Source organism: Topomyia yanbarensis, chromosome 1 (assembly GCF_030247195.1).
Source record: "Topomyia yanbarensis strain Yona2022 chromosome 1, ASM3024719v1, whole genome shotgun sequence".
Taxonomy (NCBI): Eukaryota; Metazoa; Arthropoda; class Insecta; order Diptera; family Culicidae; genus Topomyia; species Topomyia yanbarensis.
The window spans coordinates 36,664,689-36,684,232 of NC_080670.1; the positions used below are offsets into that span (position 1 = coordinate 36,664,689).

The 19,544-nt window shown below is 41.8% G+C and overlaps 2 protein-coding genes across 5 annotated transcripts in view; both read left to right on the forward strand.

The window, feature by feature from the left end:
• LOC131677380 (uncharacterized) overlaps positions 1-3,184 on the forward strand; it is a 57,532-nt gene extending 54,348 nt beyond the window's left edge. For all 4 annotated transcript variants that reach the window (XM_058957168.1, XM_058957169.1, XM_058957167.1 and 1 more), the window contains exons 2-3: positions 1,804-2,173; positions 2,232-3,184. In XM_058957168.1, the coding sequence (XP_058813151.1) occupies positions 1,806-2,173; positions 2,232-2,961 (1,098 nt within the window). In that variant the 5' untranslated portion in view covers positions 1,804-1,805 and the 3' untranslated portion in view covers positions 2,962-3,184. The remainder of the gene's footprint in view (positions 1-1,803; positions 2,174-2,231) is intronic.
• Positions 3,185-6,497: 3,313 nt separating this feature from the next.
• On the forward strand, positions 6,498-11,741 carry LOC131694860 (uncharacterized). Its single transcript, XM_058983371.1, has one exon. It carries the CDS (start codon positions 6,498-6,500, stop codon positions 11,739-11,741), a length of 5,244 nt encoding a protein of 1,747 aa, XP_058839354.1.
• Positions 11,742-19,544: the final 7,803 nt, after the last annotated feature.

Genomic DNA, 19,544 nt, shown 5'->3' on the forward strand with positions numbered 1-19,544 from the left:
TTCGTTTACTGCTGTCACTAATAATCGGCGATTGATGGTTTGGCCAGAATTTCCTCTCAAAGTAAATTTTGACAGTATGCTTATTGGCCCTTTTCAAAAAACACGCGTGAATTTTTCTGATCGATGGATTTGTTTATTTTTCCACATTCGAATGTTGTTGTTTTTCTTATTCGATCCACCTTTGCGAAGCATGCCGACTGACGATAGGACGATCTGATAAACAGAAGCTCTTTACAGGTTTAACTGGCCGTGCGGTGGTTGTTTTTTATGTTGTCATGGTTGAATATCGCAGACACAGATGGCTACCTCACTCCAGGTGGACGTCAGGGTGGTGCCACGGTACGCATATAGTTCGGACCTGGGACGGGACATGCGAAGACAGTCTTCCTTTTCCCTCCCGATATTGATGTTATTTTGCAGAGAAAAATCCGCATGACATGAATTATGTTATCGTTTGTCTGAGCTTTGTAAAACAACATTAACCATAATTGTTGAGTAGATTAATGAAATTGCACGTGCCGTCGTTACATTTTATATATTTATTTCTGTTACATCTAAGCAACATGTAAAATATATTTTCAAAAAACGCCTTGTATATAGCAAGGATATGACGATGCTACCCAGGCACTGTTCATTTCAAGAAAATGAAAATCGTCAAGAAATGTCCGGTTCGCAATGACAGGCCATTGCCGGTTCGCGGTGACAGTTGTTTTTTTTCAGTTTGCACGTCCCAGGTTCGGACAACGCGGGAACGACATGTACTCTTCGACCAAAAATGTTGATAATAGCGTGTTCGGACCAGAGGAAATTTCTAGTCTTGGATGGATGATACTTGAAATTTTCGACTTTCTGATCAGAGTAAATTTGATTACTGTCAGCCATTTTTATCCAACAATGCCATTTGCTGAGTTCGGATGTTTTGAATAATGTATTAACTTCACTTTTTTGTTTCTGTCTACTACACACCTATTTCGAAACAATCGACAAAACTCTGGAGAACGTATTTCATCTTATTGTATTGACTGCTTTCGGATTTTGCTGCACGCGCCATGTTTCAGAGCAGTGATTCACAGGGACGCCACCCAGCACTCATCGTATTCATATTATTTGCCAATACCCTTCTATAGTTTGAACAAGCTTCCAGAAGCAACTTTGTAGTTTTAGAAGGAAATTACGTTAAGATCCGAATCTGTTGTTATTATAATATGGTTACATCGGAATAATCAATGGACAGTTATTTTCAAGAACCACCCTAGAGCCTTTGAGACTACACACTCGAACAGTTACGTTTGGGGCGAGCAAAAACTGCGCAATTGAGTGCACTGCACCTAGAGGGCAGTAGACGATAGCAGACTGATTATCCCTACTGCGGCACTGATGCCCATGTGAGCCAGCAAATAATTTCTCCAGGAAAACTCCGTAACATAGTTCAATTGTTCAATAAGCGATTAGAGACATTACATGTCGAACATATTTACTTATCTGACAGTGAAATGAGATCTGAGTTGATCTTCGACCGTGGAAAATGCATAAGGACTAAAGAGTTTAAGCACCCAACCCTTCGGGCTGCTTTTCTAACTCGCAGAGAGTACGACGTTAATTGAATTCTTTTTTTTTTCTACTGCAGCTCGTTCGATTTACTGGTTGGTTGGTTTGTTTGTATGGTGCGAAATGTAAAATCGTGAAAAATGTAACGGAACGAGAGATTGATCGCTCGGTGCCCCGGAAAATCGCGAACCAATTTCCATTTCCATTCGTGCAGGCTCTAATAGAGATACTTTATGTTTTTACGTTTCTTTGCAGAAATGGGTTTCTTGGTTAATCGTCGTCGGCGTGTGCTTGATTTACGGTGGTGGCCGATAGTGCTGTCCCTGGTGACCCTTTTAGCTGGACTAGCTTCAGGCGATGGGATAAAGCTACCGGACCAAACGGACGCCGCACTTGCGAAGCCGGTCGGTGGAGGTTCTTCAGGGCCCACAGTACAACCGGTGGACGGAGAAGGTCGGCGTCAAGGCAAACATCTGCTGGACTTTGTAGGTTTGGGAACGGGTCCCAATGTGGATCCCTATTTGGGTCGCACCAACGCACAGTGTTTGAACGGGGAACTTGCCGACTGTTTCAAGTCCCAAGCACTCAACACATTCACGGAATTTTTCGCCAAGGAAAATTACCAGTAAGTACTCTCGGATCCTTCAGCTAAAAAGTCAAATTAAGTAAAAATTTGCTTTCAGATTAACATCCGAAGCTCGAATCGTCCGACTACCGGAGACTCAGGTCCGTTCGTTGCAATACGAAGGTTTCGAGTACTCCGAGGAGCCCCGCCAGTTGGACTCCGAGTGGGACCAGCTGTACAAGTTCGCTCTTCGTCAGCTGGAACGCTTCGTCAAGTCAACCGCACTTGAGTTTGAAATCCCGGAGGAGCTCACCGAGGGCGGACGTTATTCGGCCCGCTTCATCGACGAAATCTCCGACGAAATCGATGTCATCGAAGACAAGAAAGCCCCTCTCTTTACCCGTCACCGACTGAAGAAAATTTTCATCCCACTGCTGATCATTCTGAAAATTTTCAAACTTAAACTACTGTTCTTCCTACCGGTCATCCTCGGATTGGCCAGCTTTAAGAAGCTGCTCGGATTTGCTGCCATCATCATTCCGGGTGTCATCGGTTATCTGAAACTGTTCCGGCCGAACCAGAGCTGCTGTAATAATGATCTGTTTGCCAACAACTATCAACCGCAGTACTCCCCCCAGGGACTCGGTTCCGTTAGTTACAATCCTTTCAAACCGTACCAGAATCATTACTCCCGGCAACCGGAACCGAACTTTGCTGCCCCTTACGGCAACTACTACCGGGACGGATCGGACCTGAAGGGAGGCAGTGTGAAATTTGGCGATGAGCAGGCCTACCAGGACTATTCCGAGTATCGTAGCAACGACAAAGATATTAAGGCACAAAATTGAATTGGAAATGGAAAATTCCAATCGTTTCCATAGGAGGGAAAGTTTTTTAGAAGCTGTAAAAATTAGTGTAGCGTGAATGAATGCGTGGGATTCTTGTTACCACTTTTGATTGCATTGAGATTTTTTATTGTGCGAGTATGTCGGTTTTTTGTTGATCTACCGTAGAACCAGTGATAGTGTAAATATTTATATTAGAAAATTAATTAAAAATTTGCCCACATTATGTTGCGTGCTGTAGCGTATTTGATTACAATGTAATATCACCTTCCGTTTGTAGCAGTTTTATCGGATATGAATGTATAATCAGATAAACCCTGTGCATGAGTCTCGTGTTACAAGGAGGTACAATCAGTGGCTGGATCCTCTCACCCGAAAATTTATAACTTTTTGAGAAATGTTAAATTCGTTCCAAACTCAAAATCAATTTATACCCCCAAGGCTGATATTAATTAAATGAGGTCATTACGTATTATACAATGAGCATTTCAAAATCGAAGTTTTAGATCCCTTCGACATTTTTTTCTGGATCCGCCCCTGGGGTACAATGTTTTTTTTTAATTTCAATTATAGAGGTTTTAACCTTAAGGTCATTCGCCTCTTCGGGTTAGAAAAATCTCTTAGGAAAAATTTCTAACCCTATGTGCGGGGTCGGGACTCGAACCCAGGTGCGCTGCGTACAAGGCAATCGATTTACCAATACGCTACGCCCACTCCCCTGGGTACAATGTATTTAATGTGGGTTTTCTCCATCACTGAACATTCACGTTTCTAGAACAATTAATACAATGTTTTATACCGCATTGTTTCATCCTTGCATATTATAATACGAATTGCTGTTTGTCCTCGTTCAATGCAAAGTGGAAATTGATAGAATACAATTCGACGAGAACATTTCAAATGGGCACATAAACAAAACGTAATCAATTCTGGTTAATACTTCAAATGGACACTAACAAAGCTTTATACACACCATAAATAAGCTGATTCTGAAGCCTGGTTGTTCGCGAAATATTAGATTATCGAAAAGGCGCATAAGCAAAATAGCTTTTGTTTATGTTCCCTTTCACTTCCCCTTAAAAATGAACGGTTCATATACACCAAACCACAAAACGGAAAAAATTATGGGCTCTTTCTTAATGAAAAAGAATATACTCCAAAAGGGTCCAAAAACACCGAGGAAGGGATCAAACTAAACGTCACATTCATTCGCTGTAAACAAAAGGGTTCACCCGCATGAACTATAAGCTAACGTTTCGCGGTAAAGGGTTTATGAGAAAGTGCACAAATCAATGTTTCAAAAGGGACCCAAAATCTTTTAAAATACAATTTTTTAATAATATATTATTCGGAAAAATGGTTATTTAACACTGCATTACGCTATTTGGTCTTTATATCAAGCTCCTGTTCATAAATGGGAATATAAAATACGAGGTAATTTTTCAGACGTCATTTTCTCAACAAGAGCATATTGTATTTAAGTCCATATGAAATGTTGACGTCGAATTATTGTCTCAGCTACAATGACTATCTCTGATGATCCAGTGGTACTGACTGATAAATAAAAAAATTGAAAAATTTTGCATATGGTATTGTTCATTGAGTTGAGTCATTCCAAAAAAAAATTCCTAAAAACATGTGACAAAAACTATACTACCGTTATATGCAGACGTTGATGTGCTATTCTCACAGTCACGCTAGCCAGTGATCTGCTGAATTCTTCCCTTCCGACTCGGAGCAGGTGATATTCGCTCTTCAGATAGAAAGTAGCCAATCTTCTAAGCTAGAATTCAGAAACAAGGTAAACCTCACTTTAACTGAACTTTTCAATCGATCTCATTTTCTGTTGACTGGACTTGAAATAAAAATTACAGCAACATCATTTCCCAGAATCAGTCATTTATGTAGTGAAATATATTCCTTATAATTTTCTTAACGTTTTAGAATTTATAACATTGCAATAATAATTCGAAAATAAATCACTCAAAACATTTTTTTCAATGTTGACCTTGAACTTTACGATGACAATTTATGTATCGCTACTAACTCAATAATTTCAGCACGTACAAACACTTTTCACATAATCGCACCATAATTCGCAAACCAAACCACTTGTTTTCGCACTGAACAAATCTTCACTTAATTTCAAATAAATCGCTGGTTTCAGGATTTGTGTTTAAAATTATTTTGATTGAATCTTTCCCGACTTCGTCATTGTTTGCCTTTTTTTAAAGCAGACTTCCCATGAACATCGACAAGTTTGTAACTGTGTACAAAATTCCGTGCACGCGTTCAACCTCAAACATGCTGTTGATGCGTGAACTTAAATTAAAAAGAACTACCTAAACTAAGCCTAAATTTAAATTAATCTAAACCTAAATGAATTAAATCTAAACTTTTAATTATAAACCATATTGAATCAAACCTAATTAAATGCAAAAACTACCACCAAAAACCCCAAACCAAATTGATGAACCACACTACGAATCCACTATGTTTACCGATCATCATAATGAGCGATCGCAGAACGAGAGTGCACCAAACAGTGATCGCACAATACAACCAAGCGATCATGATATACGGGTAGGTAGAACCGTCAGCTGTGGAAGACGGAATGCGTAAAACCCAGCGACAGTCAAAAACAATATCCCGGTCGAGTCAGTACAGTGCGTGTGTACACCAAATATAAGTCCGTCGTCGCGAGTGATAATTTGATGAATTATAGACTACTGCGAACATTTTCCCCACAATAAACCCCGAAAGCAGTGACGATTATTGCTAGCTAGTAGATAGTTTGCTAGCGAAGAAATTAATTTGTGAGTGAAAAAATCTGCGTGGCAAAACCCTGTGAAGAAGCGAAAGGTGTGACGACAAAGATAAATAGTGCGCGGAGTCAGCTGTTAATTTTCGGCTCATCGACGATCAACTGGGCCGTCTCAGGAGATAGACGGAAGAAAATCCTCCGAATACGGAACCACCAACGTAAGTCGCCCCAACAATTGGTCCTTCGAGCCGGATACGGAGGAAACCCCAACCAGAAAGGATCGGTACGGTGAGTACGCCATTACAAATTGCTGCTGACGCGACGCTACGGCAAAGATACTGCCCGTCCCAGCCCCGAAGGTGCCTACCGTTAAGGCCATTTTGGACGCTATCGCTGCAGTTCATTGCGAACTTTTGTCATCGCAGCTGATTTGCGCCAACTCGGAACAGGATTTTTTGATAATTTTCTGTTTGCGAGAAAATTTGCATGTTTTTTGCTGAGGTGGTGGAGAGTGGCAAATTCGCGTAGATTGGTACGCTCGCGTCGGGAAGGATAATTTCGTTCGATTTGCGTATCATTCTCGGTCGTTCCGCGAAAAATTGGCATATCGCGACGGGAAGGATTTTTTCGTTCGAATTGTGCCATTTTCGATTCCGTGTCGTGTAGGAACGGTACCCGCGCCGGGAAGGAGTCCGATTTTTCGATTTGTACCGTTTTTTTTTTCGTTTCCGATATTTGAAGTGGTGGTAGTGAAGACCAGTGAAGTGGTACAATAATGGCAACCAAGACAGAAAAGAAGCTGTCAGAGTACGTGATCCAGCGGAAAGGGATTCTTGTAGTGCAGAAGGCAGTGGAAAAGTTCGCGGAGAATTTCGATTGCGATCGGGATGCGTGCCAAATTCCAATTCGCCTTGATTCACTGGACCGGATCTACAAGGAGTACCTGGAGGTACAAGGACAGATCGAGTTGTATGATAAACCGGAGATGTTGGATACCCATCTGCAAGAGAGAATGGATTTCGAGACGCGTTATTGTACGGTCAAAGGATTTCTGCTGTCCAATCGTGCTGCGGACCTCAACCCAACCATGCTGAACAGCACTATGGCGGCACCTGCCCATGCTTCGTCCTCGTTTCATCTACGATTACCTAAGATCGACCTTCCCAAGTTTAGCGGTGACTTCTCACGTTGGCTCGCTTTCCGTGACACGTATACGTCGATGATCCACAGCAATGCAGATATTCCGACGGTTGCGAAGCTGCAGTACTTGCTGCAGTCGCTGGAGGGAGAAGCCCGGAAACCTTTCGAGTCCGTAGACATTGAAGCGGACAACTACGCATCGACTTGGGAAGCATTGCTAAAGCGGTATGACAACAAGCGATTCCTGAAGCGTCAGCTCTTCCGAGCATTGTACGACCTCCCACCGGTCAAGCGAGAAAACCCTCCAGAAATCCAAGGATTGGCTGACGATTTCCATCGGCATGTGCGGGCTTTGGCAAAGTTAGGCGAGCCAGTCCATTATTGGGACACCCCGTTGGTCAACCTCCTTTCCTACAAGTTGGATCCAACTACGCTACGTGCTTGGGAGGAGAAAACCAGCAATAACGACGACGTTACCTATGATATGCTGATCGAGTTCCTCTACCAGCGTGCCCGAATGCTGACATCTGTCGTAACTGACCTGCAATATCGGTCCCAACAACCGGTTACAGCCAAGGTGGCCGGTCCGATTCCAACCCCAAAGCCGTTCAAGGTGGCGTACAAGGCAGCTACCGTTGAACCGAACTACAGTGCTCCGTCGTGCCTCGCTTGTCCAGACAAGCATTTCCTCTTCCAATGTCCTGCATTTTCCGAGGTGTCCGTCCGCCAGCGCCGTGAGCTGGTTTCCCAAAAGCGCTTATGCTGGAATTGTTTCCGTACTGGACACCAAGCCAGGAATTGTACCTCCAAGTTCTCTTGCCGTTACTGTCACGAAAAACACCACTCCCTGCTGCACGAGTCAGAACCGCCGAAGATGCTATCGACTCGTATTATCGAGGAAAGTCAGCCGATTCCCTCGACGTCCGCCATCGCTGACCCTTCCAGCTCGGTGAAGCCGAACAGCCAAGTAAGCCTATCGGTTCAGGCTGAGCACAGTACAGTTTTACTGGAAACTGTTTCCCTCTTCGTCGTAGATCAGGATGGCAAGAAGGTCCCCGCACGCGCACTTCTAGATTCCGGATCCATGTGCAACTTCATCACCAAGAAGCTTGCAAATTCCCTGAACCTTCATCGCACCAAGGTGGATATCGCAGTAGCTGGTATAGGTGAAGCCACCAAGCAGATTAAGTGCCAATTGACTGCTATGATCCAGTCGAAGTCGACACCGTACTCTACCAAGCTTGAGTTCCTGATCCTCAAGAGACCGACGGTCAACCTTCCGACCGTTCCGGTCGACATTTCCGCGTGGAATCTTCCCAAGTTGTCGTTGGCAGACCCCAGATTCCATATCCCATCCGACATTGACATGGTTGTCGGTGGTGAAGCGTACCATGAGCTGCATCCTGGCAGCAAGCGTTCCCTGGGAGAGGGATTACCGCTGCTAATAGAGACGGTGTTCGGATGGACTGTTTCCGGGAAGATATCCATCAATCATCCCACTATTCCCCGCGTCTGTCATCTAACCACTGTCGATCGCAGCTTAGAACAAGCGTTGCAGAAGTTCTGGGAACTAGAAGCTGTTGAGCCGTGTTCTGTGTATTCCGTAGAAGAAAAACAGTGTGAAGAACTTTATGCTACTACCACCACTCGCGATTCGTCCGGTCGTTATCTCGTTCGTTTGCCACTCACCCGTGATCCGCTAGTCAACCTCGGCGAATCCAGAGCCATCGCCGAACGTCGTTTTCTGAGCCTTGAGAAGCGACTAGAGCGTGATCCACCCACCAAGGATGCATACTGCAAGTTCATGGACGAATACGCACGAATGGCGCACATGAAGAAGCTCGTCGATCCAGTAGACGATGCGAACCCGCACTGCTACCTCCCGCACCACCCTGTGTTCAAAGAATCCAGCACAACCACGAAGGTCCGAGTTGTTTTCGACGCATCGTGCAAAACATCGTCAGGATTTTCCGTCAACAATAAGCAGCTCATTGGACCTGTCGTCCAGGAAGACCTGTTATCTATCGTCATGAGGTTCCGCACACACCCGATTGCCATTGTAGCCGACATCGAGAAGATGTACCGACAGATTCAGCTGCATCCCGAAGACCGACCGCTTCAACGCATTCTCTGGCGTTCCAACCGCGACGATCCGCTCATAGCGTACGAGCTCCAAACCGTTACGTACGGGTTTGCATCCGCGCCATTCCTAGCAACTCGCACCCTCCTACAAGTTGCACAGGACGAAGGCGACAAGTATCCCGCCTCCGCAGATGCTGTGAAACAGGATTTTTACGTCGATGACTTTTTATCGGGAGCTGACGATGTCCAATCCGCAATCCGCCTTCGCCAAGAAGTTTCCGCCATGCTTACGTCAGCTGGCCTTCCGTTAAAGAAGTGGGCATCCAATTCCTCCGAAGTCCTTGCGCAAGTCCCGCAAGAAGATCTCGCTCTACTGCCACTGCATGATCTTCAGGACGAACAATCCGTATCCACCCTAGGACTCGTGTGGGAGCCTAAGTCTGATACGATGCGCTTCAAGGTCCAGTTGCCTCTACCAGCACCCGTTCTGACCAAAAGGAAGGTCATGTCCTACATTGCGCAGATCTTCAACCCACTAGGACTAGTTGGCCCGACAATCACCGTAGCGAAACTGTTCATGCAGCGTCTGTGGGCATTGAAGACCGACGCAGGAGATTCCTACGAGTGGGATCGTCCGCTACCTCCGCATTTCCAAGGCGAATGGAAGGAGTTCCATGGTACGCTAGACGCAATCTCCACAATCCGCATTCCCAGATTCGTGTCGCAGGTCAAGACCGAAACCATCCAGCTCCATTTTTTCTCCGATGCTTCAGAGAAGGCATATGGCGCATGCTGCTACGTCCGGTCTGAATCCGCTGCAGGAATTCGTGTTCAGCTGCTAACGTCAAAATCCAAGGTCGCACCGTTAGCCACCTACCAATCGATTGCGCGCCTAGAGTTATGTGCCGCCGTGTTGTCGGCTAGTCTATATGAGAAGGTGATGAAGTCCCTTAAGACAGCGTGCGAAGTGTTCTTCTGGGTTGATTCGACGATAGTCCTCTACTGGCTGCAATCGTGCCCATCGCGCTGGAAAACGTTCGTGGCAAATCGAGTGTCCACAATACAATCCACTACCGGATCTTGCTCCTGGCAGCACGTTCCCGGAGAATTCAACCCTGCAGACCTTATATCCCGAGGTGTCAATCCGGCCGATATCGTGAACCTCGAGTTTTGGTGGATAGGACCGCAATGGCTATCGGTTTCATCACACCACTGGCCACGCACTGTGCTGCCAGCGTGCGATTTGTCCACAATGCCAGAGATCAAAGGCAACGTCGCCATGATGTCGGTAGCGGTTGCCGAACCATCTTTCTCCGCTCGACTTTTCAGTCGCTACTCCAGCTTTACGAAGCTACGACGTTCCATCGCGTATTGGATGCGATATTTTCGCTCTCTACGAGCTGCCGTCCAGAAGACCAAACCAGAGCCGTTTGAGTCTCTTTCCACACCTAATCTACGCGATGCTGATCTAGCATTGTGCCGAATTGCCCAACCATCGTTGAAGTGGCTGAAACCGGTGATGTATAAAGACGGCGTTATTCGAGTCGGTGGGAGACTCAAGCACGCCGCAGTTTCGGAAGAAGTGAAGCACCCGATAATGCTGCTTGCGAAGCACCCGCTATCCGTGATGTTGTCAGAGCACTACCACTACAATCTGCTGCACGCAGGACCACAGCTGACGTTAACCACGATGCGCCAGAAATTCTGGGTGATTGGAGGACGCGACCTCGTTCGCCGCACGTACCATCAATGCCACACGTGTTTTCGTAGCAAACCCCGTTTGATCCAGCAAACCGTAGCAGACTTGCCGTCCTCGCGAGTTTCGCCAACCAGACCGTTTTCCGTATGCGGTGTAGACTATTGTGGGCCTGTCTACATTAAATCACCGATACGAAACCGTGCACCGACGAAGGCATACGTCGCGATCTTCGTGTGTTTCTCCACCCGCGCTGTCCACATCGAACTAGTCTCGGACCTATCTACGCCAGCCTTTCTGGCTGCCCTTCGCCGTTTCGTCGCCCGCAGAGGAAGAATGAGGGAGATCCATAGCGACAACGGCACCGCATTCAAGGGAGCGTCCAACGAGCTCAACCGAATCCACCAGATGCTAAAGTCCGATCAAGGTGGACGAAAGCAGATCCTCGATTGGTGTTCCGAGAATGAGATCACGTGGCGATTCATTCCACCTCGCGCTCCGCACTTCGGCGGTCTGTGGGAGGCAGCCGTCAAGTCAGCTAAGCACCATCTGCTGCGGGAGATCGGCTGTGTGAACGTCGGTTACGAGGACATGATAACCATACTCACCCAGATCGAGATGTGTCTAAACTCCAGACCTCTCACCGCGATACCATCCGATCCGTCAGACCTGGAAGCTCTGACCCCAGGCCATTTCCTGGTGGGAACCAGCCTACAAGCCGTTCCAGAACCGTCACTTTGCGATGTACCCGACAATCGACTTTCACATTGGCAGCACACCCAGAAGCGTGTCCAAAGGATTTGGGCAAGGTGGTATCCCGAGTACCTTCAGCAGCTGCAGTCACGAGCCACGAAGCAGTACCCCAAGGTCACCATTGAACCCGGACGAGTTGTGGTGATCAAGGACGAATGTCTGCCGCCAACTCAATGGCCACTAGGAAAAATCATCCAGGTACACCCGAACAAGGATGGAATTGTTCGCGTTGTCACCCTGAAAACCGCCACATCCGATTCAGTTGTCCGGCCAGTCGTGAAACTGGCCTTGCTTCCGACACCGGAAACGCAGTCCACAGCGTCTGATCCCAGTTCGGACGAAGAATAGAAGAAGTACAAGCAAGAAATGAATTTGAAGTATCCGTGCTACTTCAAGGTGGCCGGAATGTTGATGCGTGAACTTAAATTAAAAAGAACTACCTAAACTAAGCCTAAATTTAAATTAATCTAAACCTAAATGAATTAAATCTAAACTTTTAATTATAAACCATATTGAATCAAACCTAATTAAATGCAAAAACTACCACCAAAAACCCCAAACCAAATTGATGAACCACACTACGAATCCACTATGTTTACCGATCATCATAATGAGCGATCGCAGAACGAGAGTGCACCAAACAGTGATCGCACAATACAACCAAGCGATCATGATATACGGGTAGGTAGAACCGTCAGCTGTGGAAGACGGAATGCGTAAAACCCAGCGACAGTCAAAAACAATATCCCGGTCGAGTCAGTACAGTGCGTGTGTACACCAAATATAAGTCCGTCGTCGCGAGTGATAATTTGATGAATTATAGACTACTGCGAACATTTTCCCCACAATAAACCCCGAAAGCAGTGACGATTATTGCTAGCTAGTAGATAGTTTGCTAGCGAAGAAATTAATTTGTGAGTGAAAAAATCTGCGTGGCAAAACCCTGTGAAGAAGCGAAAGGTGTGACGACAAAGATAAATAGTGCGCGGAGTCAGCTGTTAATTTTCGGCTCATCGACGATCAACTGGGCCGTCTCAGGAGATAGACGGAAGAAAATCCTCCGAATACGGAACCACCAACGTAAGTCGCCCCAACACATGCTTCGTCTCGATGTACAGGTTCGCTTGAAACATCGAACCCAAGCGAACGATGTACAAACTCTAGTTCAAACATCCGATTCCAAACGATTCGCACAAGGCAAAAAGAGCCAACGCTACACCGAGCAAAATTTACTTTGAATTTCCATAAAAACGTCTTATGACTTTCAGACATAAGGATTTTAAATGGATTTTATAAGTATGTCTTATGATTTGGAGGGGAAATTTTCCAAATCCATCTCTTATTATTTTCATGAGACACTCTTATGAAATTTATGAAAATGTCCGAATGAACGCCATAGGTGCCCATTTATGAAAATAAGCAGAAAACATAGTAGTAATAATGATTTCCATAGAACAGTCTTATGAAATTCATCACAATGATCGAATGAATGCCATAAGTTTTTTTTATGGATATTATTGTGCATTTATATAAAAAATAGAACATGGCTGATATTTCTCGAGCATTTTTAGTAGACAAAAAATCAACAGTAAAAATCAACCTTTAGATGATATTAGGTTTTACACCAACCGACATAACCCCAAAATGAGCCGGATGAACTTCGTTTGACTATTTTCGGTGGTTTGTTCACATGGGAGTTACGTGAGTTTGAATGTAACAGATGGGCACCTGTTGCACTCGAACTCACGCAACTGACAAAGTAAACAAACCACCGAGAATTGTAAAACATGAGCGTAATTCATAATGAGTTCATTCGTGTTGTCATCTTGTAGAACTAAATTCGGGACAAATGAACCGCCAAATGTAGATGCCTTCAGAAGATTGAAAAGAAAACTCCCATTAAATATTAAAATTTGTACATAATGAGCAACGCTTCGTCAATATTTCCTGGGGAACTGTTCTTAGACAACTGGGAAACTGGACTTGATAACTGAATGATAATGATTCTTACTTCTCAAATGATTTTGATAATTATGAAATACGTGTCAGACACTAATTATAGGCACAACTGATTTCAACTGAACTCATTTCAAAATATTGGATATCTTCTGTAAAAATCATAACCATGGATACTGATTTAATGCTCACAGTAATTTATTGAATAATATAAAAAACAATTATTTTAAATTTTGTTGCAATTTGACTAAAATTTTCACTTCTTTTGTTTCAAACAGCAGTAACCAAAAAGTGCTGGCCTGAAACTATTAGCTCCTTTGGACGTCCAGGCCAGTACTGAATTCATAAGAAACAATTATGAACTTTTCACAAAAGTGACGTTTATGAAAAACAATATAATTTTATAGAATCAATAACAGATCTCATATGGGTTTCATGAGAAAAACTTAAACCCATATATTGGAGCAAAATCATAAGACTGTTTTATGAAATACATTATTTGTACGTCTATGGAGTGCATGAATAAAGATAAATGAATTCATAAGCCTGCCTATGACATTCTAAAGCGTTCAATGGCATCGTCAGAAGGCTGGTTCATATGCCGAGACTTATGAAATTCTCAGATGCTTTTTGCTCGGTGTAGTGATGATGAGAGTACCCCGTCAAACCATTCGGAATCCTGAATGGAGTCAGTATGGATTCCAACTCGAATGCAACAACCGATTCTGAAATCGATTGAGTCGGAATCGGTTGTTGCATTTGAGTTGGAATCCATACTGACTCCATTCAGAAATCCGAACCGGTTCCGGAATGAGTTTAACTGGGTATGCACACCCTGTACGTACATGGGGTGGGCCCTATTATTGGCACGAATAAAAACTCGTCGGATTGTCAATTGTCGATAGGTTCATCCGCAGTGCTCATTTGTGTTTACGTTTTGCTAGCGTTGCCAATTTTATTTTGATTCCGCTACCCAATGTGGCTACACCACATAGATTTTCGTACTGTCCGAGTTTAAGGCTTAAACTAAGGATAGTCTCTATGTTTAAGTAACTAAGGGCAGCCCCTATGTTTGAGTAATCCGGGTAAACAAGTGGATCGGTGACCACTTGGCCCAGCGGATCCTCAGCAGCTTTGCGCTGCTTCGGTTCCTAGGCCTCGGTTATGCGGCAGAAGAACAGAGGTTCCTGAAGGGTATCAGTTGGTTACCGGAACCCAGTTTAGTTCAACCGGAGTTCACTGGAGTTGGAATACGAATTAGAACAAACCAGAATTTCGCCTGAGCTTAACTGGGAAGTTTCCTAAAATTTAATCTGGGAAATAAACATTTTCTGGCAATGCTCCAGCACCCCGTTGAACTCCAATGATTTCACCACCTGGGCACAAGCTTGACGCAACGGAATGAACTTTGTTTACTTTCGACAAGTTTTGATTCGAGCCAACAACATTCATCCTTTGGGGTTCGGTTGTGCAGGCGAACATGTGTACATGTTTTGGTACGAAATAACGCGTTTGAGTTCGTACACGAAGTGTGGGTTTAGTATGGGCACTGGACCGGCAACAATTTTGACTTTTTTTTCGGAACACTGTTAAATCAAACGGCAATTGGCTTCACATACCACTTGTCAAAAAAGAGCTCTTTTCGAAAACTCCAATTCACTCACAAGAGTTGTCAAGTTTGTATGTGAAAATATATGAAAAATATGCAATTGAAACAATAAATTCAGTACAGAATGCCAGAATTATATTGTTCATTCCAAAATCTGCAGATATATAGTTCAAAGTGTAAGGATCAACATTGCCGAAGTCGGCGAATTGATCCGAATTTGCTGTAAAAAGATATTCTCATATAGTTATGTGTTGTCTCTCTTTCTCGCACATGATTAGAATAGGAAATTTCAAGAAAATTGGTTTGTCTTCAAAGTTAAATAACCTTTTGGAGAACCTTCAATCAATATGCGATCTTCAACAAAGCTATTCGTTATAAAATAAACTACGCAACCGAAAGTTTTGAGGTACGCAGTGTTACTGTGAAATTTTTTATTGGAATTTAAGTTTTTATTTCCGAGTTTCCATATAAAAGCTCATATTTTGCATATGATTATCAACGAAGTTTCAGGTCGTGTCGTTGTGATTATCATTACCAATTACCATTCGAATTAACAGTGTTCCGAAAAAAGTAAAAATTGTTGCCGGTCTAATGGGCACAGAACCAGAGCAAACATTGTGCACGATGTTCATTTGGGAAAACTGTTTAAAAGTACGAACATGGTTGCCAAAACGATATGTGCAATTGTTTATTCGCTACAAATGTACGCTACAACGATTAATCGATAATTAACATTGTAATATGCACCCTATTATATATTAAACGTTTAAACAAATTTCATAAATGTTTGATTGTTAGCCTCAGCGTTGCCAACTTTATTTTCAAAAAAACTGGAACCTCTCTTTAAAAAAGACTGGAAAAAACTGGATGCCCGAATAACCAAATTTATCCTTGCAAAAGGGAATGTAGTTTAGGGATGCGAAGTATTTTAAAATAAAATGGATCTATTTTTAATAAAACAGGATTCTCAAATATGAAGACAAACATTCAATATGAAAACGTTCAGCTATTAGACAAAATAAGAAAACAATTCTCATATAGCAGCGAATTTCTAGTTTAAGATAGTATAAAAGCGATCGCTACTATTTAAATATAACTTTTAGATCATTTCACATTACAAGTTTTAAGAAATTTGAAATGTTAAACGAAAAAATTGGTACCTTCAAACTAACGCACTATGCCATGTGTAATTAACAGACTAAAAAAACAATCTTCATTTTAATTAACAATATCTGCTAATCTTGCACTCCATAGCATATCAATTTCTAATGTGTATTGAAATACGACAGGGTGCAGCAAAATATGGTTACTGAAAAACAATTTCCCTTGTTCCCTAGAGAGGTTGTACTCTTCACAATTTCATTTATTTTATTTTATTATTTATTACTAGTTTATATAGTAAACTACTACTGTAAATTACAGTAGTAGGTTACTATATAAACTAGTAATAAATAATAAAATAAAATAAATGAAATTGTGAAGAGTACAACCTCTCTAGGGAACAAGGGAAATTGTTTTTCAGTAATCATATTTTGCTGCACCCTGTCGTATTTCAATACACATTCCACGCACTTGTATCGCTTACCTCATGAAAATAAATCTGCTAATATAAGTAAAAGTTGTTCTGAAATATGTTGGTGTAGGTTTAAGGCTCCCAAAACATAGATATGTAGAAATTTTTTAAAAGAATTTTGTGACGGTCGTCAATGAAAACCAGTAATACATTTATGACTCGTTTTTAATAATTGAATTGATTTTTCCGTACCACACCGACAGGTTTGTAAGAAAATTTATTTGGAATAATCTTAAATTCCATTTTATTGTTCACATATTGTACAAAGATTTCATCTTCGAATGCAGATTTATTGAGTGAATTGATCATCGGATACAAGGGGGGCAAAAATTGACCATTTTTGCGTTGTCCCCTAACGCAAATATCATGTTTTTTCAATTTTTCATGAAAACAAAGCACGCTATCTATGAAATCTTTTTAGAAGCTATTAGTAATCAATACCTTTCTAAAAATATGCTATTTGTATATAACAAGCTTTGGAATCGTTCTTTCAGAGGGGTGCACTGAAGTGTTGTCCCCTGACGCTTTCCGTTGCAATACGATAAATCCTTCTGCAGAGTTACTTTGAGAGCCTACAGAACAGTATATGGAGATAAAAGATATAACCAACCTATTTCAGCAAAAGCCATGCAGTGTCATAGGTGGAAGAATTTGGTCATAGGGAATAACACTCACTCGTCGTCACATTCTTTCAAATTAGCGGGTTATTTATTGACCACTTGGAACTAACCCGGTTTGTCTTTTCGGGATAGATTTTCTTCAACATGAACCAAACATCGTAGTTTAACGCAGTTTTTTTATGTTGTTATACGTTAAATTCAAATTGTTATCCTGAGGAAGCGCATTTCTTAGAATTCGCTAATAAAAGATACAATTTTACGAAATTCTCCAGTTCTCCATTATTTAGATTATTCAATAACAAGCCATAAGACCGCAATTGTGTGAATGTTTTTAACGAATTTTTTTGCACTCTAATATATCAAAATTTTCAAAAAGCTGGATCTTACCCTTCTTTTCCAAAAATTGCGTAAAACGGCTACATTTCGATTAATTTCCGCAATCATCACTAATAAGTGTCGTTTTGCAGATCTATGAGTAGAAACAGTTGTGCAAACGCCAGAGGATGAACTGGAAGGGCGATATTCTCTTTCGAATTTTTTTTTTCAACCGTATTCCTCGTATTTCGCGACAACATTATATACAATATGTAAAAAGAATATCTGCTCGACTGAGTATAATCGTTTGACAGTCTTTCCTTTGTTGAATTGCTTCTGAGTCACATTTGTGTATTTGTAACGTAACAAGAAACTAAATATTGAACAACCCTATGGCGTATTTTATCTGCCCTAATTCACAGTAAATTTTATTTTCAAGATTTTATAAGGTCAAAAAACAAAGTCAGTGCACCAAACTTACATGAAAAAAACTTAGTTGGTGAACGAAATAAAAAAATTGAGTCACCCTAAGAAAGTTAATTTTATTTCATATATTTTCCTATGTCAATCAGGAGCGGAACCAGAAAAAAAATTCGGAGGGGGTCCAATATTTCGACTTTAAAATGTTCATTGTACAATATGTAATATGTAATACCCTCATTTAATTAAAATCAGTTTTGGTAATCGAATCTGGTTTGCAAAGATTTTGAACTTAGAATCAATTTAAAAAAGAAACTTTTTAAAAATTATCAAGATGTTAAAAATTTTCGGGAGGGGGAGGTCCGGACCCCCAAGACCCTGGATCCGCCACTGATGTCAATAATATATTAAACTTACCAAAACTACTTGAAACCACCTTTTTCGATCCATTAGAAAGTGGTGATTGTGGTCTACAATCTCTTCTATACCGCGCCACACTGTGGTATGCGGTGTGTCCTGTTCTCATTTCATATTAATTTGATTTCTTAATAAAACACATGAAGGTGAAACTAGAAATACATCTGGTTTGGCATTTCAAATCTTTATTTTGAGTTATTCACAGGTTCAGAGGTAATATACATCGCTTTGTTTGAGCTTCAACAAATTCCTCAGTCGCGTTAGGGGACAACACTTCATATGCGACCGTTTGTGTTCATTTTGTCCCCTAACGCAGTGTTCGCAGCGGTTGCGAAAAAAATTTCCTAAAAACTCGAAAATCTAAGTATACAGTATTGTTCTGTGACTATCGATGATCAAATTTCTAGAACAAATAGATGCTCTAAAGTTCGAGACAGAGCAGGTTTTTTGATAAATACAACTGTAGGTTGGAAAATCAATTTTTTGCGCTGTTGTCCCCTAACGCGACATTTTCACCTCTCAAAAAGAAAGGACAACCTAGAGAACAACGAACTCATAACATTATCGTTGTGTTAGTACTTTTAAAGTATTCAATTAAGTTTTTTGAGCGTACATCGTAGGATTTTTCAAACGACGAGCTGTTAACAGTTGCAAGATGCGTGCAAACGTTGTCCCCTGACGCTGGAATGTGTCATTAGAAATTGATATGCTATGGAGTGCAAGATTAGCAGATATTGTTAATTAAAATGAAGATTGTTTTTTTAGTCTGTTAATTACACATGGCATAGTGCGTTAGTTTGAAGGTACCAATTTTTTCGTTTAACATTTCAAATTTCTTAAAACTTGTAATGTGAAATGATCTAAAAGTTATATTTAAATAGTAGCGATCGCTTTTATACTATCTTAAACTAGAAATTCGCTGCTATATGAGAATTGTTTTCTTATTTTGTCTAATAGCTGAACGTTTTCATATTGAATGTTTGTCTTCATATTTGAGAATCCTGTTTTATTAAAAATAGATCCATTTTATTTTAAAATACTTCGCATCCCTAAACTACATTCCCTTTTGCAAGGATAAATTTGGTTATTCGGGCATCCAGTTTTTTCCAGTCTTTTTTAAAGAGAGGTTCAGGTTTTTTTGAAAATAAAGTTGGTAACGCTGATTGTAATGCAAATAGTGAGGAAATAATTTTGGCGCACACCTCTGGGAAAAAACTGGATAAAACTGGACAATATTTAAA

Excerpts from the sequence above, each read along its gene's own strand:
- LOC131694860 (XM_058983371.1), top strand. The coding sequence starts at position 6,498 with ATGGCAACCAAGACAGAAAAGAAGCTGTCAGAGTACGTGATCCAGCGG.